At 35.2% G+C, this 26,508-nt stretch overlaps 2 protein-coding genes and 1 long non-coding RNA gene across 4 annotated transcripts; 1 reads left to right on the forward strand and 2 right to left on the reverse strand.

Annotated features, from left to right (window-relative positions):
• Positions 1–406: 406 nt before the first annotated feature.
• On the reverse strand, positions 407–3,554 carry LOC140798066 (uncharacterized). The gene is made up of 6 exons (XR_012110771.1): positions 3,417–3,554; positions 3,197–3,268; positions 2,882–2,956; positions 1,904–1,974; positions 1,358–1,665; positions 407–769 (listed from the first exon to the last, which is right to left on the reverse strand). It is a non-coding gene; the product is annotated as an uncharacterized lncRNA (long non-coding RNA).
• A 797-nt stretch (positions 3,555–4,351) lies between these two features.
• Positions 4,352–5,808, forward strand: LOC140798065 (ribonucleoside-diphosphate reductase small chain-like). The gene has a single exon (XM_073151796.1). The coding sequence runs from the start codon at positions 4,594–4,596 to the stop codon at positions 5,647–5,649; it is 1,056 nt and encodes a 351-aa protein (XP_073007897.1). The 5' UTR covers positions 4,352–4,593; the 3' UTR covers positions 5,650–5,808.
• Positions 5,809–9,812: 4,004 nt separating this feature from the next.
• LOC140797992 (ubiquitin-like modifier-activating enzyme 5) lies at positions 9,813–24,655 on the reverse strand. Of its 2 annotated transcripts, none has more exons than XM_073151708.1 (14): positions 24,424–24,655; positions 24,260–24,328; positions 24,071–24,184; positions 22,590–22,718; positions 22,278–22,346; positions 19,045–19,197; positions 18,784–18,820; positions 13,095–13,177; positions 12,524–12,598; positions 11,553–11,627; positions 11,218–11,304; positions 10,993–11,108; positions 10,309–10,358; positions 9,813–10,211 (listed from the first exon to the last, which is right to left on the reverse strand). In XM_073151708.1, exons 1-14 carry the CDS (start codon positions 24,511–24,513, stop codon positions 10,072–10,074), a joined length of 1,287 nt encoding a protein of 428 aa, XP_073007809.1. In that variant the 5' UTR covers positions 24,514–24,655; the 3' UTR covers positions 9,813–10,071. The 2 variants fall into 2 exon arrangements, with proteins under 2 accessions (XP_073007809.1, XP_073007810.1); XM_073151709.1 differs by having other exon boundaries at positions 24,071–24,202; positions 24,424–24,575.
• Positions 24,656–26,508: the final 1,853 nt, after the last annotated feature.

The following is a 26,508-nucleotide window of genomic DNA, read 5'->3' on the forward strand; positions in this document are numbered from 1 at the left end:
ACCACAGCTACGTCGTCTCTAATCTTCTCGTCTGGCCTAGCCCCCTAGACCCATAAGAAATGCCCCCTTCCTCTTCTTCTCCTCTCCTTTATACTCAAATATTTTCCATTGACATCAAAGTCACTGTAACTCTAACTATTGTTTTTTTTCAAGTTATCACATTATAACATACATATAAAACCGATGACTTTATGGGTGAATAATTTTCACCCCAAAAGTTCAACCTGCTACTCTAAATAACTTGGAAACTCACTAATTTGTCTAATATGTTTGAAAAAAAAAGGAACTATTTTACCAAAAAAATAAACTCACAAATAGACTGCCGCATTAGTTAATAGCTTTCAAGAAGCCATGGTTTAGTAGGTCTATAAAAGCAACTAAATAGCCTAACAGAAGAAAAGGATGATGCATAAGTTGAAAGAATACATTCCCAACAATGTATACGGGTAACCCTGCCATAATATTTTGCTATTTGGGACCAATACAAGAAGTAGAAAATAGTATGAAAATTACAAATGGTAATGATAATCTGGCAATAGCAAAGAATTAGTCACAACAATCTGAACCAAAGCTTACGCCTCGCAGAATGATGCATACAAAATTGTAGTTGTGAAGAAGCCTGCAACTATTAGAACGTCAAGATGCATTGAGGGCATCAAGTTGGCGGTGCAGATCCTCGAGATTGTCAGTGATGGTGCCTGCCTGTTCCGCAACGAGTGGTTCTTGATATTTATCGGCAGTAGGAGAACAAGGCCTTCTGGAAGAGCATCTGTACATTTGGAAAGTAGATACATGAAACATAAGATGTTCCAAGAATGAAAATGGCCAAACGAAGCAAAAGCACAATAGGTAAACACTACTTTGGACTTCAATCCTGTAAAATATGTTAAATCAATTTAGGCATTGAAGACATAAAAACACACAACACGCAGACACTACTTTGGCTTCAATCCTTACTTCCGCTGCATACTGGCGTGATTTTACCTTAAAAATGAAATAAACAACCATAGGATGCTTCAAAAGTATTGTAGAGTGAGGATTTTTTTTTTAATAATGCAATGAGCACACTTGCAGCTTAAGGATTCAATAGAATTTTCTGATAATAAGCTACAAAATCTATATATTAATATCTGCCTTTGAAAACAACAAAGGTTCCATTAGTTTACCTAGATGAAATGCATATTTTAAAAAAGAAGGCTACAATACCAGTGCCTCGTTGGAAAGGTCTGAGTGAGTAGGATTTAGCTGAGAAAGGTGAATAACATGAATCCTTGTTTGCAGATAGTATATCGTCAATCAGAAAATCAAAATGAAGATGATATGACCCAGTTATTCATCTTTTTCTAAAGTGTCGTACTTGATGTTCCACTCATTATCTAGGTGAACAGGGGATTCGCTTTTCACTGATGCATCAGCTTCCATCTTAGCTTTAGTTGCCGCATCTCTAGATGGTTTTGTTTGGTTGTATGCCCTCTACAGTAATGTTTCTAGCAGTGAGATCGAAGACATAAAGCAGCAGAAAGCAGTACTACTTCAAAACCGTAAAATATGCAATTCATAGAAGCATGCTCAAATCATGTACTGGCTCAACACATGCTGCATTTGAGCATTGTGGATTTGGTCTCATATCCATAGTTGGAAAATAGTCTTCAGCAAATTATACCCCTGCGATGAGAAATTCTTGCACTGATCAAAGTTCAGCAGAGTAATCATCTAGTGTTAGCATGATCATACAAAATTATACAAATTGAGATTTTATTCTATTTTCATGTGGGGAAGAGAGAAAAAAAGAAAAGGAAAATATAGGGAACAATAAATAACTTAAAAATAAAAGATGTATATAATCACATAAAGATTCAACACTCATCCATACTGAATTAGTAATGGCAGAAGGAGAACTTACCAAGGAGAAACTTGACCAAACTTCAACATGTATTTGAAAGCATTCTGAACCAAAAGACTAGCAACAACTCCCTGGATAATCAATTTAGTATCCACTTAAAGTAAGTAGTAACTAGATCAAGACCAACTGATGTTAGAGAATGCACTCAAATTGAAAAAGGCATTCAAGAATACTAGGAGAATGAAAGCATTTTAAAGATGGAAAGTCAAGGAGTCATTTCAGCTTGTTATTTGTTTCAATGGTCCAAAACATCCAGAAGCAACTAATAATAACCAGAAAGAAACAATTCTGTTGCATTTTTACTTCCAGACGGTCATAATATTGTACTTGTTCAATAGCAGTTAAACCACTTCTGCTCACCTAAGCATAAAATGAAAACCTAGCTACCCAAACAGCACAATACCAGACTAGAAACTGCAAAATTTCTGGGAATGAATACCACAATCATCAGCAAGAGTCAAGAGATACCATAAATCTGTAATGACTGAAGTAGCATTTGATAGGTCAGCCTCATCATGTGGTTGAAGTCTGAGACCATCATAAACCACTTGATGCCACAACTAAGGCCAGACGCAGGCATCAAGAGGCCTTCTTGATCACTATTTGGATTTTAGACAATTAGTCACTGATATGACTATGTGGAATTATCATTAGAAAGCTCTCATATTAAAGTGTAATATAAGAACCATTTTTAATTTTAGCAACCTCGTCAAGGAAATTGTCAAAATCCTATAAGACTGATATAAAATTGATCAGTATGCAAATTTTAAACACTTGAATGAGACAGGAGAAGTATGTGGATACTATAGAATAAAAGACATATATCATATATATCACTCTAAGCCTGATGTAATCATATTTCAGGTTGGTTAAGAACAAAAACATGAAAATATATGCAAATCCTTAAGGGTTAAGGCTGTAGAAGAAGTTCGGTAGCAGAAAAGTACTGCCAAATAAAAGGAAATGAAATTTCCTTACCATTGTAGTTGGCAGAGAAGCAGCACATACACCTTCACGCTTGAGTGTACGTTCATCAACGCCAGATGCTACAACCTACAAGTTAGAAACTTTAACTCTTAGCTTTATGTATTGTGCTGAAGCAAAAAGGTGGTAAGCATATAGTTGAACCAACATAACACTTATCAAGATATTGTTCAGAAGAGCCTCTTACAGAAATAACAGAAAACAATTTTTACTTGGGTTAACACCTATACCCCTAAATCAAAAGTCACATGATAATTCTTTCCCCACAAGAGATGTTCCAAGAATTTGAGATGACAGATTGTTCATAACCTCGAGATTTGTAGAAGTTCACGCACAAGAAATGCACCAAGGGGATCCTATGATACAACATGAACAGCCACACTATGGACAGGAAGATAAGAAAAGTAAATTAAATGAGTAAGGTCCATACTATTTTAAAGAAGTATCAAATGCAAAAAAACAAAGCATTTGCTCTCAAGTCCCAACAAAGTACAAATATATTATGGTCATAAAATTCTACCACACATACCGGAGGAGGAGAGCGGTCTCCCCAGGAATCAGTAGTTGTATATGACCTGACACAGCATCTTCAGATACACCTGACATGAAACACTTCCATGTTACTTTATTTTGCTATCCTTGATTGTGAATTTATATACAATTTACAAAGCTCACCCACTCAAAATTTCTTTGGAATTGAGCAAGTCATATTATTGATGAAAGCATAAAGAAGGAAAATCTTTTATGGACATCAGAACAAATCCTTGATACACTAAAATCCAGAAATTATCATAATACATTTGCATGAAGAAAATTTAAGTAAAAGAAAATCACCTGTTAGAATAATAAAGGACCATCTAGAAAGAATAAGTACATTGAAGAAGAACAAGAAATCCTGAAAACCTACAACAGGATATACCGCGATTTCGTCATGCATCTAAGTCTACCCAGCCAAAGATGTATCAAATGCTTTAGTTTCAAAATCTTAGCCAATTGTACAGTGTGGACTAGGCTGGGTAAAAGTTTCCCAACATTTGGGGCAATTGGGCTCTTTCACAGGTCCTAAGTCTAGAATTGGCATTATACTCAAAAGGCTAAACATAAGAAAAACTTAAAGTTGGCATTTCCTATATGATGTTTGGTCCAGGAGAAAGTCCAAGAGACAGATCAACTGATAATATTCAGTTCTTGGAAAATGAGAGAATACAAAACACCAAGTTCACCTATAGATGCTAAATCTACAGCCAGATGTATGCTGTATACTTTCATAGTATTTGTACCCAGGTTTTGAATATCGATATCGGTTTCATTCAATTTCGGTCTATTTTTTAAATACTTAAATTCTAGAAAATGATATAAACCAGATAAATCCCAAGAGTTCATAAAAATGACGAAGATAAAAAAACAAAAATAGATTACTTGTGTAAGATAGTAATAATATAATACGAAAAGTGAAAATACTAAACACAATATCAAATTTTGAACGGATTAAGCAAATGCATGCGCTCATTGTTGTTATCAACTTAGAATAGAGGTGGCCGAAAGCCAACTTGTAGATGAGGCTAACAACCACCATTGCAACAAAGGTAAATGTAGGAGGTGGGTGTTAAAAGAAAAGGTAAAAGAGGGACAAGGTGATGTAGCTCAATGACCGCAAGTAAGTAATAAGATTAGATTGTAAATGCGAGATTGCATAAATCTAAAGGATGATAAAGATAAGCAAAGGTCAAACAAAAGAGCTAACGATGCCTGCCGTCCCCTCCCTCCACCTCGCCCATGAGGCCGACGAGCCCCTCCTTGCCCCCAACCCCGACCGCTTCTCGATGTTCCCGATCCGCTACCCGAGCATCTGGGAGCTCTACAAGAAGGCCGTCGCCTCCTTCTGGACCACCGAGGAGGTCGACCTCTCCCAGGACACCCGCCACTGGGACCTCTCCCTCTCCTCCGACGATCGCCATTTCATCTCCCACGTCCTCGCCTTCTTCGCCGCCTCTGACGGCATCGTCCTCGAGAACCTTGCCTCCCGCTTCATGACCGACGTCCAGCTCCCGGAGGCCCGCGCCTTCTACGGCTTCCAGATAGCCATTGAGAACATCCACTCCGAGATGTACTCCCTCCTCCTCGACACTTACATCAAGGATCCCGACGAAAAATCCCGCCTTTTTCGCGCCATCGACACCGTCCCTGCCGTCGCCAAGAAGGCCGACTGGGCTCTCAAGTGGATCCACGCCTCCGACTCCTTCGCCGGCCGCCTCGTCGCCTTCGCCTGCGTCGAGGGCATCTTCTTCTCCGGTTCATTCTGCGCCATCTTCTGGCTTAAAAAGCGCGGTTTGATGCCCGGCCTCACCTTCTCCAACGAGCTCATCTCCCGCGACGAGGGCCTCCACTGCGACTTCGCCTGCCTCCTCTACGAACTTCTCGAGCACAAGCTCGACGAGGAGCGCGTCCGGTCCATCGTCGCCGATGCGGTTGTCATCGAGAGGGAATTCGTCTGCGACGCGCTCCCCGTCGCCCTCGTCGGCATGAACGGCGAACTAATGGGCCAGTACATCGAGTTCGTGGCTGATCGGCTCCTACGAGCGTTAGGGTGCGGGAAGTTGTACGGCGTTGCCAACCCATTCGATTGGATGGAATTGATCTCGTTGCAGGGGAAGACCAACTTCTTCGAGAAGAGGGTCGGGGAGTACCAGAAGGCTTCGGTGATGTCCAGCATTGGTGGACTTGGAGGTAACCATGTCTTCAAGATGGATGAGGATTTCTAGACTACTGCTACCACTGTTAATTTTTATATATCTTTTCTAAAAATGTAATCTTTAGGTCTTTGTGTACATGTTGGTTTGCTTCCTTTCTTTCTTTGGTGGATTGTAATATACTGCTGCTAATTAGCACCTTGCCCAGTTATTCGCATTTGTGTTTGATAATATTCCGAAGATTGTTTGACATTTTCCATCTTGAGCTATGGGTGTTCGATGAAATGTCTGTGAGGTTGCAACTTGTACTTTTTCTTGCATTTGTGTTTAATTATGCGCCATAGAGATGATGGGTTATTGAACTGGATGCTGTGGTGGATTATATTCAAAGAGATGACGATTCACCAAAGAGAAATGTTCGAGGTTGTTGTAACTTTAGATTTTTGTTGCATTTGTTTGGCAATGTGCCAAAGTGCTGATTGATTATTGAATTATAAATTCAGATATTTTTTTTTACTGATTTAGACTAATTTATCTTTTATCTAATTTAATCTAACTATTTAATCACACATTGTTAAAAATTAAAGCGTATTTTTTACATAAAATACGTAAATTACATAGGTGTTGCAACTTTTTTGAAATCTCGATGCGCATATCGTTGAAAATTGCATCGTATATTTTGCATAAGCTATGCATATATAATATATAAGTGATGCGTGATATATTTTTTTAAAATCTTAATATGCATATTGTTGAAAATTAGATTGTACATTTTAAATAAGCAATGCATATAAATTACATAGGTGCGTGCGTGATATTTTTTTTAAATCTTGATATGTATATTGTAGAAAATTAGAGTATACTTTTTACATAAGCGATGCATATGAATTATATAAATAATATATGATGTTTTTTTTTTAATTAGAGCATATTTTTTACATAAGCGATGCGTATAAATTACATAAATGATGTGTGGTCTTGATTTTTAAAATCTTGATACATATATTGTTGAAAATTAAAACGTACATTTTGAATAACCGATGCTTAGATGTTTATTAAGGCTATGACAGTCTTTGAGATTTGTTAGAGCTAAATTAGTAAAAAATACCTAAAATTGCAATTTGATAATTGGGGGCATATTTCTTCTAATTAGAAAACTAAAAAGTTTTTTTACTGTAAATCGTCGTCAATCTATGCTTCATTGTCTTCTTTCTTTTTCTTTTAAAAAGAAAAGACAAAATGATAATTTTTTGGATTAATTACGCCGACACCCCATGTACTATACCAAGTTTTCACATAAACCCCCCTACATTTTTTAGGTTACAATATCACCCATAAACTATTTTATGGTTACAATGTCATCCCTAAACTTTGGGGCAAAGTGAAATAAAATAACAGTGACAGAAAACACATAATGACAAACTATACCCATAACTAGTTTTTTTCTTGTCATCTATTTAGCCAGGCAAAAAAATTTATTTATAAAATTACCTAAATACCCTCAACTAACTTATACAAGTTTTTAGAATAAATTACCCCACTACAACTCCTCATCTCAAACCCACTCTCATCCCCACCTTCCGTTCCCTTGCCTCATCATCGGTAGCAACAGCACCGACTGCGGCGATGGAGTCAACAGCGCGGATGAGATCTTCTCTAGGAAGCAGCATTAACGCATGAGCAGGAGGCCAACGACAGCGAGCTCACCACCGCCTCCCCGTCCCATGCGGCGCGACCCTAGTGCTACTCCTTCCACATTGATCATGCCGTGGTGGAGACCTACCAACGCCCTTGCCCGCGGGGGCGACAGGCCTCACTATGGGCTATAGCGTCATCCGGGATGGACCATGATCTGGTCAAGCCGAGCCTGTTGGGCAAGGTCCACTACAACACCATCGGCTCCGGTGAGCTCTCCACTACAACTCCCCAAATCTCGTGCCCCAGTGTCGCTACCAAATTCACAAGCGCATCTCGTCGAGGAGGTTGAGCGCATAGCGAAGACGGAGGACCCGCAGCCGGTCAAATTCCCTTAATTGCCGCTAGGGCAGTGTTGCAAGCATCAAGAAAGCTGACAATGAAGTTGAGGTGTGCAGAGAGGGCAAGGCAAGGGGAAGGAGGGAGGTTCCGATGTGGGGGAGACCCTTGCTGTGTACCTCGCTGTGGGCGGTAGCATCGTTGGGAAGGGAGAGAATAGAAGAAGGGAGGGAATGAGGAGGGAAAAAGGAAGATGAAGGTATATTCGTCATTATTGTTAGACTAAAATAAAATTATCTTCCCTCCAACAAGTGCATTTAAGTTATTTTACATCTAAATTGACTGCCACATAAACTAACTCTCCCAATTCATGTAGCAGTACAATAATAGAAGATGACATTAAAATTTTTCTATAGTTTAGAAGTGACATTATAACCTAAAAAAGTTTAAGAGGTCTTCATAAAAACTGGGTATAGTATATGGGGTATTAGTGTAGTTAACCCTAATTTTATATATTAACCTCCACAAATACAAAAAGCTCCAGTTGGATGGAGTTTTTTTTTTCTTGTGGTGACAATTTCGACACAAATGAGCTTAAAAATTCACATGCCAATGGATAAAAAATTGATCCCACTGTTATATATATATATATATATATATATATAATAATTGTTTATTAATAGGGTTGATGAAGATCTAACATTTAATATCCTAAGAATATAGTAAGAATGAAAAAAAAAAGATTTAAAATATATTAGCGGTTCAAAAAGTAATTATTTATTTTTAAATATATTACTTTGCACATTATTCTTTAACAATTATATTATCTTAACAATTTATTAAGTAAAAGACATATAACATTAATTGATAGAGAATAAGGGTATTGATGTCTCTTTATAATTAACTTGATGAAATTTAATTAAATTCTTTGATTATTTTTTAATTATTTATATATATATCTCATTAGTTTAAGATTAATTTAAACTAAAATCTATTAACAAATAGAGATAGAGAAATATATTAAAATTAAAGTTTATCTTTAAAGAATCAAATTTAAATTGTCTAGTATTAATTGATATAATCATATCTAAGAGAGAGAAATATTAAGAAAAAGAAAAGAACGTGTAAATCAGAAGTTGGGTACGCTTAATCTAATCTTGTTGACTAATTTTTTTTCTTTTCTGTAACATGATTTTGGTATGAAAATAAGTTATTATAGCATTATAAATTTTTAAGGGTATCGGAGTATTTACAGCATAATTTAGACTTTAAAAAATAGAGGAAATAATACGAAGAATAAAACTCTCACCTCCCCCAGCATTCTTCCTCCTGCTTTTCTCATCGACGATCGCCTCTCCGTCTTCTTCGGCTCCCATCGAGCTGCCTCGAGTGAAGGTCAATCACTCAATTCAAGAGTGCTTGCCTGCCTCGATTAAAGTTTAGCTGAAGCTTGAGAAGAACGATGAGCCTAAATATAAAATATTTTTGTTTCCAAATAAATATAATTTAGTATTAGATTACTATAATAGACATTATTTTTCACAAGTATTTCTAGATGATTAGCCTGGTGATTGATCTCCACTCCAGGCAGCTCGACTGGAACTGAAAGATGCTGAAGAAGACGGAGAGAAATATTGCCGCCGCTAGCCGCCGGCGATTGGTTTCTCTGGAATGGTAAGAGAGGTAACAGTTTTCTCCTCCGTGGTTTTTTTTTACCTCTATTTTATTTTAATATTTTATAGTTTTAGTATATTATTTTTTAATATTTGAACGAAATAGCTCCTTATAGATTGCCCTTGAATTTAAGTTACTTAATTCAATTTAAATTTGACAGACTGAGCTTGAGTTTAACTTAAATTTGAGTGAAGGGAATGAAGCAAGAGGACACAATAGAGAAATAAGGAGACCAATTTTTGTTGAAGTTGATTCACTATTAATGTGAGATATTCTTCACCTGAATATTGTCTAAATATTTTGTTTTTTTGGCAGTCATCATATGAGTGAATCATTTTCACCAAAGATGATTTAACCTGCTACACTAAATAACTTGGAAACTCACAATTTGTCCAATATGTTTGGGAAAACAGAACTATTTACAAAAAACTAAGGCTACCAAATTAGTTACTTGCTTTCAAGAAACCATGGTTTACTAGGTCTCACAATCTTAAAACAATATTTGTACTCCATAAAAGTAAATAAATAGCCTCCCCCAATAGTCTCAGGATCTGAGGATTGAAAAAATAGCCTACCAAAAGAAAGGATGATGCATAAGTTGAAAGAATACATTCCCAGCAATGTATACAGATAATTCTGTCATAATATTTCGCTATTTGGGATCATTACAAGAAGTAGAAAATAGTATGAAAATTACAAATGGTAATGATAATCTGGCGATAGCAAAGAATTAGTCACAACAATCTTAATGCACAACATCCTATAGTCTCCTGATCTGAACCAAAGCTTACGCCTCGCAGAATGATGCATACAAAATTTGTGAAGAAGCCGGCAACTGTTAGAATGTCAAGATGCATTGAGGGCATCAAGTTGGCGCTGCAGATCCTCGAGATCGTCAGTGATGGTGCCTGCCTGTTCCGCAACTAGTGGTTCTTGATATTTATCGGCAGTAGGAAGCTCATGAACAAGGCCTTCTGGAAGAGCATCTGTACATTTGGAAAGTAGATGGAAGAAACATAAGATGTTCCGAGAATGAAAATGGGAAAAAGAGGTAAGAAACTAAATGCAGGGCAAGCATATTACTTGATGTACTGCAACCACTTGACAAATCCACCTCACTATCATCAACGACACTGTATGGAATCAAGAATCAGTTATATATATTTGGAAGCTAAGAGTTTGCAATGTAACAAAAGCTCAGTTGTATAATATGTTGAAATCAATTTAGGCATCGAAGACATAAAAACACACAATAAGTAGACACTACTTTGGACTTCAATCCTGTAAAATATGTTAAATCAATTTAGGCATTGAAGACATAAAAACACACAACACATAGACAATACTTTGGCTTCAATCCTTACTTTCGCTGCATACTGGAGTGATTTTACCTTAAAAATAAAATAAACAACCATAGGATGCTTCAAAAGTATTGTAGAGTGAGGATTTTTTTTTTTTTAATAATGCAATGAGAACACTTGCAGCTTAAGGATTCAATAGAATTTTCTGATAACAAGCTACAAAATCTATATATTAATATATGCCTTTGAAAACAACAAAGGTTACATTAGTTTACCTAGATGAAATGCATATTTTAAAAAAGAAGGGTACAATACCAGTACCTCGCTGGAAAGGTCTGACTGAGTCGGATTTAGTTGAGAAAAGTGAATAATATAAATCCTTGTTTGTAGACACTATATCGTCAATCAGAAAATCAAAATGAGGATGATATGACCTAGTTATTCATCTCTATCAAAAAGGTTGTACCTGATGTTCCACTCATTTTCTAGGTGAACAGGGGATTCAACTTTCACTGATGCCTCAGCTTCCATCTTTGCCTTAGCTGCTGCATCTCTAGATGGTTTTGTTTGGTTGTATTCCCTCTACAGTAATGTTTCTAGCAGTGAGATCGAAGACATAAAGCAGCAGAAAGCAGTACTACTTCAAAACCGTGAAATATGGAATTCATAGAAGTATGCTCAAATCATGTACCTGCCGCTCAACACATGCCGCATTTGAGCATTGTGGATTTGGTCTCATTTCCATGGACGGAAAATAGTCCTTGAGCGAATTATATCCCTGCAACATATGTAGCATGAGAAATTCTTGTACTGATCAAAAGTTCAACAGAGTAATTACCTGACATCAGCATGATCATACAAAATTATACAAATTGAGATTTTACTCTATTTTCATGTGGGGAATAGAGAAAAAAGGAAAGAAAAATATAGAGAACAAGAAATAACTTAAAAATAGAATATGTATATAAGCACATAAAGCTCCAACACTCATCCATACTGAATTAGTATTGGCAGAAGGAAATTTACCAAGTAAGGAGAAACTTGACCAAACTTCAACATGTATTTGAGAGCATTCTGAACCAAAAGACCAGCAACGACTCCCTGGATAATCAATTTAATATCCACTTAAAGTAAGAAGTAGTAACTAGATCAAGACCAGCTGATGTTAGAGAATGCTTTCAAATAGAAAAAGACATTCAAGAATAGCAGGAGAATGAAAACATTTTAAAGATGGAAAGTAAGGGAGTCATTTTAGCTTGTTATATTGTTTCAATGGTCCGAAATATCCAAAAGCAACTAATAATAACCAGAAAGAAACAATTCTGTTGCCTCCTTACTTCCAGAAGGTCATAATATTGACCTTGTTCAATAAACCACTTCAAGTTACCCAAGCATAAAATGAAAACCTAGCTACCCAAACAGCACAATACCAGACTGAAAACTTTCAAATTTCTGGGAATGGATACCACAATCATTAGCAAGCGATACTGTAAATCTGTAATGACGGAAGTCAGCAGTCCATAAGTCAGTCTCATCATGTGGTCGAAGTCTGAGGCCATCATAAACCATTTAATGCTGCAACTAAAGGGCAGATGCAGGCATTTTAAGAGGCTATCTTGATCACTATTTGGATTTTAGACAAAAGTCACTAATATGATTATGTGGAATTATTATTAGAAAGCTCTCATATTAAAATGTATTATGAGAACCATTTTTAACTTCAGCAACCTCATCAAGGAATTTGTCAAATTCCTATAAGACTGACATAAAATTGATCAGTATGCAAATTTAAAAACTCGAATGGGACAGAAGTATGTGGATACTATAGAATAAAAGACATATATCATATATGCCACTCTAAGCCTGATGTAATCATATTTCAGGTTGGTTAAGAACAAAAACATGAAAATATCTGCAAATCCTTAAGGGTCAAAGTTGTAGAAGAAGTTAGATAGGAGAAAAGTAATGCCAAATAAAAGGAAATGAAATTTCCTTACCATTGTAGTTGGCAGAGAAGCAGCGCATACACCTTCACGCTTGAGTGTGCGTTCATCAACTCCAGACGCCACAACCTACAAGTTAGAAACTTTAACTCTAGCTTGATGCATTGTGCTGAAGCAAAAAGGTTGTAAGCCAATAGTTGAACCAACATAACACTTATCAAGATATTGTTCAGCAGAGCCTCTTACAGAAATAACGAAACACAATTTTTACTTGGTTTGACTCCTATATCTCTAAAACAAAAGTCACATGATAATTCTTTCCCCGCAAGATATGCTCCAAGAATTTGATATGACAGATTGTTCATAAGCTCCACTTTCAAAAAAATCTAAGTACAGTAACACCAAGGAGATCTTGTAGAAGTTCAAGCACAAGAAATGCACCAAGGGGATCATACGCTACAAAATGAGCAACCATAATATGGGCAAGAAGATAACAAAGACTAAACTAAACAAGTAAGGTTTAAACTGTTTTAAAGTAGTATCAATTGCAAAAAAATAAGCCTTTGCTCTCGAGTACCAACAAAGTACAAATATATTATGGTCATAAAATTTCTACCACACATACCAGAGGAGGAGCACAAGCGAAACAAGCAGTCTCCCCAGGAATCAGTAGTTGTATATGACCTGACACAGCATCTTCAGATACACCTGACATGAAACACTTCCATGTTACTTTATTTTGTTATTCATTGATTGTGAATTAATAAACAAAATTACAAACTACTCTAAATTTCTTTGGAATTGAACAAGCCATATTATTGATGAAAGCATAACGGAAAGACTTGTATGTACATCTTAGATCAACTTCGTTCTAGTTGTAGCAGAACAAATCCTTGATAGACTAAAATCAAGAAATTATCAAAACACATTTGCATGAACAAAAATATTGAGATGTAAAAGAAAACCACCTGTTAGAATAATAAAGGACCATATAGAAAGAAAAAGCACATTGAAGAAGAACAAGAAATCCTGAAAACCTACAACAGGATATACCAGCGATTTCATCATGTGTCTAAGTCTACCAAGCCAAAAATGTATCAAATGCGTTAGTTTCAAAATCTTAGCCAATTTTACAGTGTGGGCTATATTGGGTAAAAGTTTCCCAACATTTTGGGCAATTTTACAAGTCAGTCTAGAATTGGCATCATAATCAAAAGGCTAAACATAGGAAAAACTTAAAGATGGCATTTCCTATATGATTTTCGGTCCAGAAGAAAGTCCAAGAGACAAATCAACCGATAATATGGCATTTCTTATATATTTTTATCAAAGTTATATGTATATATATTTTTATCCATATATAGAGAGAGAGATAGAGACAATTTATCCTACCATTTCTTCTCTCTATATTGGGAACCCGCAACGCTTTGAAAAGAGAAGTGGTGGGTTCCCAAAATATATATATATATATATATATATATATAGAGAGAGAGAGAGAGAGAGAGAGAGAGAGAGAGAGAGAGAGAGAGAGAGAGAGAAATGGGTTCCCAAAGCAAGAAGAGAGAAAAGGAGAAAAAGAAGAGAAGTAAAACTAAAGAAGAAGAGAAACCTCTATACTCTCCATTTCTTAAGTGGGCAACAACGGCAAGCACGTGGCCTCTCCACTCTCACTCTCGTAAGCCTCTCTCCTGCCGCCAAAAGCACAAGGCGGGCTGCCAAACAAGGCAGCCTGCCAAGTAACAAATGGCGGCCAACCCACCATTAGAAGGCTGCCTAGGAGTATTGCGAGGCTGTTGTCTTGCCGCTCTGCCATGGTGGCAAAGGCGGCTGCCATGGCCACCTTTAAAAACAGTGGTCAATATTACTATGTGGATATGATGAATACTGGACTGATATAACGATACTTGACCAAAATCAAGAGAAAACTGGTTTCAATTTCTAAGCAGGAAAGTCATTTCGATCCAATCCATTCTTGGGGTCCGAAAAAGGCACTGGATATGTCAGTGACTTTGCACGACAAAGGAATTGGTATAGATGATACTAATATGTATCAATAGATACATATCAGCATCGACTAATATGAACCATGACTTCTACATAACCAATCTCTATGCTTATCATTGTGCTGCCTCATGGATTGAGAGCACACCTTCATACTTGTCACAGTGAATGTTAAAAGCATAATTATCAAAACAAGACCGAAAGTTGCCCTGGTTAGAAGTTGGGTCACTAGTTCAACCAATAGATCACCCGATCGGATTGGTGGTTTATTTAGAATTATTTTAAATATTTCAATAATTGTTTATAGTTCTAAGTAATTACAAAACTAAAAGAAATATCTATGAAAGCAATACAATTGTATTTCTTCCAGTATTTAGCCTTTTTTAACTAATAGTTAAGTTTAAGTACATCAACTCATGACTTCTACAAAATCACATCTTAATAACATTTTTGACATTTAAACATATCATCATTTTACTTTTAGAACTAAATTACCCTAAGGTAAAAAATTAGAATAGTTGAATATGAAGCATAACAAGGTAATTTTTAAAAAAAATACCCAATAAATTCAAAGAAACTTGTTTGGATTTGCATAGTTCACTGCTTGAACTGCCTTCAATAACAAAATTAAACCAGCTCAGTGATCAGTTCATCAGTCTCCATTAAACTCCAGCAACCTCGAGTATGCCATTTTTTCTCCTTATCTTTTATCATTTTCTCTTTATTCGATGAGCTCCCCCTCTCTCTCTCCCCTCTCATCTCTGCAGCACTTTCTCCCAGTCTCTTCCCTCTCTTTCTCCTTTTCTCCCTTTCTCTCCCTCTTTCCCCTTATATAGTAATAGACAGAGGGGGAGGCTAGAGAGAGAGTATAGAGAGGGATATAACTCTCTCTTTATTCTACACTAATTCTTTTGTCAGAATAACAAAAGAGAGAGAAAGAAAGAAAGACTAAGAGATATTAATTCGGATTCAATTTTTTGAATTTAAAATTATTTTCTTTCATTTATCTAAATTATATTTTGAATTTGATCTCTATTTAGGTTTAGTTTATATTGGAAATTAAAATAGCTTCAAAGATAAACCACAAGGTACTGACATTAGATGGCAACACATTGTGATACTATTAGGCAAGATAAAAGGTGCGTCAAATATAATTGATATCAAGAAAATGAGTGGCGGTGTCAGCCATATTAAAGAACATTTGGTTGGAAGATAAAAGCATTAGCAACTTGCATTCTTTAGAAGTCAGAAATGAAATATTGACTCATCTAATAGGCAAGCAAAACGATAAACAAACTATAAAATAGAGTCAATGGTTCATCGATAATTAATACATGACTCTAAAGTAGAATAGGTTAATTATATAGTGGATCTAGTGAGGAGGCTAATGAGCAAATGCAAGTGAAGAGGGTAATAAAATAGAGCAAACATATGTATAATGAAGAGAAGATGAGAAGAATGATGGTAGCCTTGATAAATCTAGATCAATTCATATGTAGAGAAAAAGAAAATACTAGACAATAGTTCTGAAACTCTTGGTGTTATAAGAAAGTCTAGGAATGTTAGGCCAATTAATGCATAGTTTTATAGAAAAATGTCACATATAGACCACTATCAAGATAACTTTCAAAGAGAAAAAATACAAGAAGTACATTGGTAGAGCTATCCCCAAATTTTCTTCTACAGTAGTATTCATTTTAATATAGCTAATAGTCTTTATTATTACACTATGGTGAATATTATACAATCAATAAGATAAAATTGGCTGAAACCAATCCAAAACAAGAACTAATATTGGAAAACTCACTAGTATTTTAGCTGAAATTGGTGCCTTTTGGCTAAAAAATTTCGATTTCAACTAAAACAAGTAATCTGGATTCAAAAACAAGTCCATTTCATATGGCAGACATGAAATATCATATGGGACCCATTTTTTTATCATTTTCCTATATTTATTAATCATCTTTATTTATTTTTTAAAATATTCCTATTCCAATATCTTTCTCACAAGAGGATGCCTCTAAAGGCCAAATCTCTCTCAAATTTTTTTATCTATTTCTTATTTCCAATCAAATCAAATAATTAACTCTCACTTTCGCATATTTTTATTTTTTTTTCTTATTTTTCACCAATCTCAAATCAACTCTCCCAGCTCTCTTTTTCCCTCTTTACGTGAGTTGAGAGCTTTAGAGACATTCATGAAAAGTTATACACATTTCTCAGCTCCTCTCAACTCATCAACCATAGTCTCTCTTCACATTTCTCTCTCTCTCTCACTTTTAGTCTTTCCCATTCTATTAATTAACAACAAATATTTGAAGTCCCATATTTTACTTTCATTAGAATAGAAGATGCATTATACTAAGTTTGCTTTTCTACATTCCATTAGTGAAGCCAATGTGTAAGTACAGATTTGATGGATCTTGGAACAATTCCTCAAGCAATTCTTGAATGCTAAAGTTATTGAATGTGTTTATTAGAATCTCTTTTGGAAAAAAATGAAGTCTTAGTTATTACGAATCATGTGCCCAGTAGCTATCTTTTAGGATATTGGAACATTTTCTGATTCATGATCTGCTGGCTAGTTAATTGTTCTTTGAATTTGCAGAATAGTTTGTCAATATTATCGACCTGAATTGATGTAGAATATGACAAAATAGTTTGGAAATAGTAGAGCATTGAAATTTATAATTCCTAACTGTGCATTGATTTCTTTGGAAACATTTGTGACACGTTAGTACCAAATAACGTTGTCATTAGGTGCCAATCAGATCATCATGGTTGCTCCTGTTCACTAATTACTGCTTTCTGAGCTTTCTGAATGTTCATAGGTCTTCAAATTTCATATGGATGTATCTATAGAAGTTTAGAACTACATCATACTTCTTATACTATAAAATTTATTCGTTACCAGTATAAATCTGATTAAGCATTACCGCATACTTTTTGCTTCCTTTTTATTATGCATAAGTCATTGTTCTGATAATTTGCTTTTTAGACTTTTGTTCATGTCATCATGATTTGAGATCATGGATCCTAATTTTGGATTATTTTTTTGACTTTTGTTCATGTGTATTGACCCATTTCGGGTTGGGATCAACCGTATCAACTTATCTTGCCTGAGACAGGTACGGGTAAGAGAGAGAGATGGGGGGGGAATAGAGAAAGAGGGAGCAAGAGAGAGGGAAAGAGGAGGAGGAAGAGAGAGTTTGTGGATTGCGGCAGTAAGCAGAGCAAGAAGTCCAATATAAATGTGTCCTCTGTGTCCTCTTCTTCATCGATAGCTTCCCAATATCCTTATAGTTTGCCCATTATCTCAGTAACCACTTGAATTATCCTATTCTTGCCAATCTCCTCCACCATATCATTCATCAATTTAAAAATGTAATCTACACATTGAAGTAACTCGTAGCATCAACTAACTTCAAAAAGGTTGTGCAAATAGAAGAATTCAATAAGAAAATAATAATATTTTATCTGTTTTGAGTTGTCCATGCATAATTATTTGATTCGATTGGAAATAAGATAATGACAAAATTGAGAGCTTTAGCCTTTAGAAGCATTAACTCACAAGAAAGCAATTGGAATAGGAATAATTTAAAAAGAGGACTAAATATGATTAATAGAAATAGGAAAAAAAATACAAAAATAAGCCCCACATGATATTTCATGTCTCCCACATGAAAGAGATGCGTTTTTTATCCAGATTACCCATTTCGACCGAAATGCACCAGTTTCAGTCAAAACTCACTGTTCAGACTTGATACTGTTGATTTTTTCAATATATGCTCATGTTTCGATCGATTTCGGCTGATTTTTCAAACCATGCTTTATGGGCATCAATCTTCACTTCAGTGCATGTTTTAGGATTTCAGAATCTACTTATGTGTTCCTCTGTTAATGAGTTCTCAAAATTCATCTTCTAAAGTGGCACCACTGTCTAATTCCCCTCGAACCCATCTCTACTAACACTGAAGTAGTCTTTGACAATTTTTGGAGGTCATTTCATTATCTATTTGAGTTCACATCTGGGTTAAATCTGAGACTATTAGGGTGATGAACCTTCATGTTCTAGAAAAACAAGAACTTTCTTATTGTAGAACAACATTTGTGTCTCTGTGTTGCAAAAGTCAAGTGGCATCTAGTTATTCATATTTTCACAGATACCAACGGCAATAAAGTTCAACTTTGATCAAATATAGATTGCAGTATAATGAGTCCATGAATATTGGTACTACAATAAACAATCAAACAATCATATGTGCAAGATAAATGACAGTTTTGAGAAGGTTGAAAGTCAAAACGTATATTACCAGACTCCATCCAAGTCTGGCCAAGCTCATTGCATGCCTGAGAAGTAACAAAAAGTAGAAAAGCATTTTGCATCGTAAGTGTAAAATTTTAGAATAATAATAATGAAGGCATTGATTTTTCTTTTTTTTGGGTATTTGAAATCTTTGTTCAAATCTTCTGATAAGGTAATGACCTTCAGAAATAATGCTGTAAGGCAAATTAATAACAACAATAATAATAATGATCATAATAATCATAATAATAATAATAATAATAATCACCTGGTTTACGACCATGCGAGCCTCATAGTTATCAACACAGCTCAACACAAGATCAACTCCACTGCTACTTCCCTGCTTCTGGGAACCTTGGCCTTTAAGACTCCCCATAAAAATTTCAAACCCTTTCACTGTAGTGATGTTAAGTGAATAACTCTGAAAAAGAAGATACAAATCACTTATTAGTTTGAAAAATAAATAAGTACAAGATATGGTCAAATATGTACAGGCTTTACAATCTAGAAAATAGAAAAATACTTCCCGAGTTTCCTCATATAGTAGTTCATACTTCATAAGTTGAAAGTCCAATCAATTACATTGATACAATTACAATGCATCATGCGAACAGAAATAAGGTGGAAACAAAACCAGACCAAAATAATGAGACTAGCTGATGATAGACCTGATCTTTTCTAAGACTACAATAGATCAATTCACACATGAAAATCATCAGTTCCTAGGTTGATCAATATTCAGATTTAAGGGAAATGACTAGAAATGATGAATTCTATTCATACAGAGTATAGGAAAGGAAATCAGGATTGGTATATAAAGTCTATGAATTAAAACAAGAGAATAAAAAGATAGGAAAACCAATTATCAGTTTTGTTAATCCAGAATATGGAAGATGTAAAATGTTCTGAGTCTCATATTTATTCAGACTTCAAGTACAAAATTTCCTCAACAATGAACATGCGGTTATTTTCTGTTGGCATAATTATTCACCAAAGCTGCATAGATGTGTCCTCAAGAGTAACATTATTTTTCTAAATCATAGATGAATGACTTGAAGATAAAGAAACTCATTATACTAGCGATGACATTGTTGAAGACACTATAACCAAGAAAGACAGCACACACTTAATTTCAATTTATTTAAACTACTGTATTGAATAGAGTTCCCACGATTGTCGAGCTGTTTGCCTAATTTTGTTTCAGGTTTGAGTAGTGATATTGAATCTTAATTATTATTAATTGTAAACAAGCTTATACGAATCCTCACGCTCAGATATATTCTTTTATTGAACTTTCCCTTCAGATTTTAGGGACTTCAGATATTTATGAGGCAACTCATTGACTTAATATATTTAAAATTTTGAAATATAGGGTACCTTCTTGCTCTGTAGGGTTGTGTCTAAGCACCCACCCAACTAGCATTTTTTTGTTCGCAAATCTACAACCTACAACTTTTAAAACCGTAACTTGGGTATACTGTGGTGTGGTTTCCTTATGCCTAAGTTCTAACAAAAAAAAAAAGCAAAGAAACGGTTAACTTGAATCTCAGTCATGCTCACTGGTATGCTCAGTTACCACAGAGAGATGATTGTACATTTCGAGCCAAAATAGTTGATACCCAGAGATGACACAAGTCCCACTGCTAAAATAGTAATTAAAGATGGATGAGAAGATAATTTGTTTCACCCTTATGGAATCCAAAGTACTCATTCTAGGGGTCAAAGATATCAAAACAGTCCGATAAAATCCAACCCAATGTGGTTCTATATCCGAGTTTTGTTGGATATTGGCCAAAAAAAATTAACCGTCTTGATATGTAAATATGGATAATCTATGTAGATAAAGATGTGAGTTAAAGAATAGTATCCGAATCAATATCCGGATATCCTTATAATTTAAAATGCTATCAAAATAGTGAGATAGAAGACTTTTTGTACTTTACATGATCTCTAATTTACTTTTCGTATATATTGAGTTATTGACTAATTGTGCTATAGATTGTAGTACTGTCATAAGTTCGTATAGATTCAAAAAACAAATACGGATATTTTTGATATCCAATCTTTATATGTGTCTGTACTTAGAGGATATAATAATTAAGTTCATTATCTATATCCGAATCCGGAACAAAAAGATATATATATCGATAGGAGATATGATTTTATCAGTATCCAGTCCATTTTCACCCCTAATTCACTACAGTAATAAATAAAAGGTTCATTCAAATACAAGAAACCTCTATACCAGGTAAGTTAAGTGAAATATTCATAATTCTCTAGAAGTAACAGCCGATTTGCTTTGTTTTTCTGCTATCCTACTAAAAGCAAAGGCAGAAAAAATCAACTCTAAGCACTGATCTTTTAAGGAGTCTTGAACTTGTGAATAAGCCTTCCAAATTTTGGGTTAGAGTTGAAAGGATTGTTTGTCTTCCACTTTTTAGAAAGAATGGAATGGCTAACTTCTATTTAATGAATTAGAAAATCCTCAAAAGTCAAAACTATTTATCAACATCTAAATGGTTTTTAAGAAGGTTTATCGTCGGGCTTTCAAGCATTTCATGAAACAACAAGATATGAATCAAAACACCATCAAGAAGAACTAGAAAAGATTGGCATAAAAGAAATAAATAATAGGAATGAGACAAGAAGGGAGAGTAACAAGAAGAAGCTGGATCTAGCCATTAAAATTTAAAACCTTCAATAGTATTTGAGATATATCTGTTAAATACATTTAAAAAATAACTTACATAGTTATCAATTATAGTGGGAATCTTGGACTTGGAAAGAAATCTCAGATAAGTTTGAGTTAGAATTGGAATCTCTCCCTTTCTGTGATACAATTCCAGTAAAAAGATGGCCTTTATGTAATCATCTTACTGTAAGCTCTATTGAAGTCTTCTATGATCATGACCTTAGAATCAAGGAGAACAGACCACTTTCATCTCAAGTTTGCAGCATAGCTAGCTACCTGTGTCGTGCTCTTTTTAATGTTGTACTTTCCTGGTCTCATTGCAAGGTACTGACAAGTGTGATTGACTTTCTATGTACTAAACCTTTAAGCACATATCAATTTCCAATTGTTTAATGGTTAAAACTAAAGAAGCATTGATGTTATTATCTGGAATCAGTTAATTACTATTTAATTAGCACTAAAATGATAAGCCATTTTGTTCAACTTATGAAAGGCGAATCACCTTGTGGTTTCTGTCAACAATTTTTACTGGCAAACATTAAAATCAATTAGGTTGGTGGAAAACAAGTTCCCCATGCATTATATAATGCATTTTCACCATTAGCTGAATCAAACAAATAAATATGTCTATTCATTTAGCAGGAAGCAAATTGAATAAGTAACTACCTGTCTTGAATGAACAACTTCAAGTATTATTCAGTATGAGTATAAGAAAGTACCATCCAGTGATTCATTAAAAGCTCAAAAACAAGAGAACCAAAGTTATACAGAAGTTGAATGGCAAATATTTAGTATATATGTAGGCATACCTCCAAAATGACATCAGGATTAATATCTGAAAGGGTCTGGACAGCAGCATCTGTCTTGGTCATTCCTACCTACAATGGAAACACGGTGAGGATTCGGAGAGCCTTACCCTCTTCTAGAACAGAAAATATTAAACTGATGAGATATCCTTGAATAATGGTGGCATGCATGATGATTGATCTCAATTACATATATCTAAAGGCACAATATGACTATATGAGCACAGATTAAACCAAAAAAAAAAAAAAAGATACAAAGTGCATCAAATGATCGAATAAGAAAAGAAAAGGTGAGGTGCTTGAAAACTAGCATACCTGGTCAGGGCGAAAGAACAGCCTGTTCATGTTAGCCAACTCCACAGTGTCATAATCATATAACAGTAAACGTCCAACACCGCACCTTGTGAGCATCTCTGCAGCAACACTACCGACACCACCTATACCCTGTGGAGATGATAGAACCAATAAGATGGGACATTTCACAAAAGTAGAGAATTTATAGCCTACATATTCAACAAAAATAAAAATCAATTCTCTAATATTGCATAGATTCTAACCCAAAAGATAGCTAACAAAAATTAGACTAAACAAGCATCTAAAGGTAGGGGAAAACAACAAAATCTCAAACCTCTTCCAAATGTCATCATCTCTTAGATTCGACAAAGATACCAACAAACACTTTAACTCCAATCTAATAAAGACCAATGAACCTCTTCTTCTTCAGCGAGTAATAGAGGACACAGAGTGAGGGAGATGCTGAGAAAGGTAGAGACTAGAGAGTCATCAGTGATGAAAACATGTCAAAACCTCAGGCTGTTCATATCATTAAAATGACCTCTCTCAAAGAACTTGGAAGGATTAACTCGGAAGACTCCTAATTCATGTTGTTACAACAACCCCAATCACCTGAGAGCTTAATGTTTTTGCTGTTCAACCAAGGAATCAGATGAGAAGCTTATGATCTTTTACTCATGTCCTCAAGGCCTGTCAATAGAACCATATTATCCAATCTGGTGTGAATATATAGAAAACCTTTTATCTCATTGCTATTAGCAATAAAAGTGGGCAAGGAGATAAAAGGTAAAAGAAACTACCCAATATAGCTTTCAGACCAAGAGACCAAAGAATTTAATATGTACTAAACCTATGAATGGATTCTTTAACGTAAATGATTTCATTCTGAAATGATGCTATACAGCTAAAAGTTACTTACTATTAGCTTACATTTTTCTATGAACAGAAACTGTGTTAACCCAACAATATTTCATGGAGATTAACATGTGGCATGAAACAGTGGCATTGTTTGCATCATCATCATAATCATCATTTAAGCCGTTTCACAATGATATGGGATTGGCTGGAGTACAACTTAAAGATGAAATGATATGAGAGGGCTCTACAAGAATTGCTAAAGTTTTACGGCCAACTATCATCTTGACATCATCCCACCAGAAATCATTGTCAAGTTACAAGATAGAGTACTATATCACAATAAAGAGTATCAGAAGAGAAAACCTCTTCTTGCTAGGACTACTACAATTCTCGTAGATCTAAAGGATGCAAAATTTGAGGTAATCGGGTATATGACAAATTTGTAATAGAGAAAATTTCATTATTACGAACTTATGCTTAACTATGACTGCTCAAGTAACAATTATCATAACTACCAGTAATTTATCCCATTTGAACAGTAACATGAGGAAATCTATCGGTCTTTCTCTAAATTAGCCTCCGTTCTACTGTTTCAACTCCATCATAATGCAGAAAAGGGAAAGAGAAAACGGACAAATACGCACGACTATCGCAATCGAGAAATCCCGTATCCTTTCGTAATTCTCCACGATCCCCATCCTCTGAAGCGCCATCAACCTACTGTACGGGTTGCTATCGACAACCTCCGCACTCATATCCTGCATCTCACATTACCACTGCTCATCAAAGATCAAATCTTTCTTCTGAAAAAAAAAAGAAGAAGAAGAAGATACCTGCACTTTAGATCGCTTCCCGCTTGCCGATTTCGCCGAGTTCATGATTCGACTCACTCTCTGCTGCATCTGCGACAAAAAAAAAATCAAGAAACGGATCGGAATAATCCTCAGATCTGGAAAAGAAGAATTGGAATATTTAAAAAAAAATTGAGATGTTTCACCTGATCGATGGAGGCTAGACGATTCGGACCGGGAAGAGAACTCTTGAGCGATTCGAGATCCTGAAGCAGAGATCGGAGCTCCTCCTCCATCGCCGATTTTCCCCTTCGATTCGCTCCTCTCTTGCGATCGGATTAAAAATTTTGCGGGGTTTAACGCTTCCAACTTTCGTAGATCGGCTTTTTGCGAGCGTTACCGTATCGGTTCGGCCGATCCGCTTCGATTAATGACGGAACCGTTCCTGCCGATACGCGTCGTGGTATGTACCGTTACCGATTTAATGGGCCTTATTGGGCTCAACCGGAATCCAACCAGCCCAATTGGTATTAGGATATTCGAAAGGCTAAAATTACATTTTGGTTTAATTACATATTCACCCTTAAACTATGATTCATTATCATATTGCACCACTGAAAAACTAATGAAAATATTACAATATATATATATATATATATATATATATATATATATATATATATATATATATATATATATATATATATATATCTTTATAGGAGGGATATTAGGTCATATTTTTGCACTTAGTAAACAGCGGAGAGGGGTTTCCATGCTGTCGAGCTAGTCTTGATCAGTCCAAACATGCCGTCAGATGCGCGCCAACATGTCGGTCATGCATATCTGATGGCTACAATTATACTCAGAATTGTATACAAAGGTCCAGTAGATTAGAGCTAGATGATTAATTAATAAGATATCCTTATGCCCTAATAGTTTGTTATCTTCCAGTTATTTTGTAGATTAAGATTCAATGAATTTTTGATGGAATGTTTTACCCTATTTTAAGGCTGCCCTCATTTGTGGGCTAAAGACTCAAAAAGGCCGAATATGTGTACATATTTGTGGGCCTTAATTTAACGTTTAGCCCCTAAGCTAAGCCAATATCTCCTATCATGGCAACCTTAAAGGCCCAACACTTCAATTGAAAAAAGTCTATACCTCAAGATAGGAAGGTAACTTTGGGAGTTAAATCTTAAGTTGTTAAAAGAAACAAAATATAAGAAAATATATATTCATTTTTATCATGTTAGTTGAATTAATAGGCAATATGTTAAGTTCTATCATCCTAGAGTTTCTACTTCTTATAATCAACACCCTAATTTTTGTGGTCATTATAGTTAACAAGATATTCTCTTATTACAACATTAAGTTAGCCAATGTCAAATTAAAACTTAACTCGGGATGCTTAGCCATTATAATATAACCTCCCGAGGTTTAGTTTAGGTCAAGTTGGAACAGTTAATCAACCATTAACATAAATATAAAAAAGACTTTACATAAATAGTCTCGTTATTCAACAATTTATTTATGGCGAAAATGGTGGAGATAGTTTAGTCGTTTGTTTGTATCATAATAAAAAAGAAAAATCTGACGGTCGTAAGCTAAAATGGAGTCAAATCAAAGGGAATAAAAAAATATAAAATGCATGCCCTAAACCCCTTGTTTTTATTAATCAAGAGAGTAGCACCGTAGGTGAACGTGGCAGAATAACACTTGTAAAGATGTCAATATAATAGTAGAGTCGTTTAGAATTATTCATTTGGCTAACTTGAAAGATACTACATGGTAGAGTAAGAGTAAGAGTAGTAGTAATAGTAATATTATTATTAGTAGTTGTAGTAGTAGTAGTAGTAGAAGTAGTAGTACTGGATCACGTGCAGGCACGTACACCCATGCATGAAACAATTGACGAGTGCGTTAAGCAACGTCTCCTTCGTTCCTTCATTCATTCCCCCCACTCCTAAGCTTCCACATCTATATCTAACTTTATTTATTCACCAATCCCTATTCATTCATGCGAGAATATATATATTATATATATATATAGAGAGAGAGAGAGAGAGAGAGAGAGAGAGAGAGAGAGATAACGACTTATTCGACCTACTCAGTTTATCCCCCGTATAAATTTATCGGAGGAATGTGGAAGAATATCAAAGGGATATCGATGGGATGCATGCATGAGAGTATGAGACAGAGAATAATAAGGAATTTACCATCAATGCTTTAAGAATCCCAAGACGTTGTAGCTTTCCTTAACTGGCACTCCCCGTGCGCGTAGTGTCATAATT

Source organism: Typha latifolia, chromosome 11 (assembly GCF_019914945.1).
Source record: "Typha latifolia isolate L0001 chromosome 11, TyphaL0001v2, whole genome shotgun sequence".
NCBI lineage: Eukaryota > Viridiplantae > Streptophyta > Magnoliopsida > Poales > Typhaceae > Typha > Typha latifolia.

Coding starts and splice junctions, on each gene's coding strand:
- LOC140797992 (XM_073151708.1), bottom strand. CDS start 24,513: ATGGAGGAGGAGCTCCGATCTCTGCTTCAGGATCTCGAATCGCTCAAG. Junction 22,719..24,070: donor ATTTCTCGATTGCGATAGTC/GTGCGTATTTGT, acceptor TCATCTCCACAG/GGTATAGGTGGTGTCGGTAG. Junction 22,347..22,589: donor TGTTCTTTCGCCCTGACCAG/GTATGCTAGTTT, acceptor TTTCCATTGTAG/GTAGGAATGACCAAGACAGA.
- LOC140798065 (XM_073151796.1), top strand. CDS start 4,594: ATGATAAAGATAAGCAAAGGTCAAACAAAAGAGCTAACGATGCCTGCC.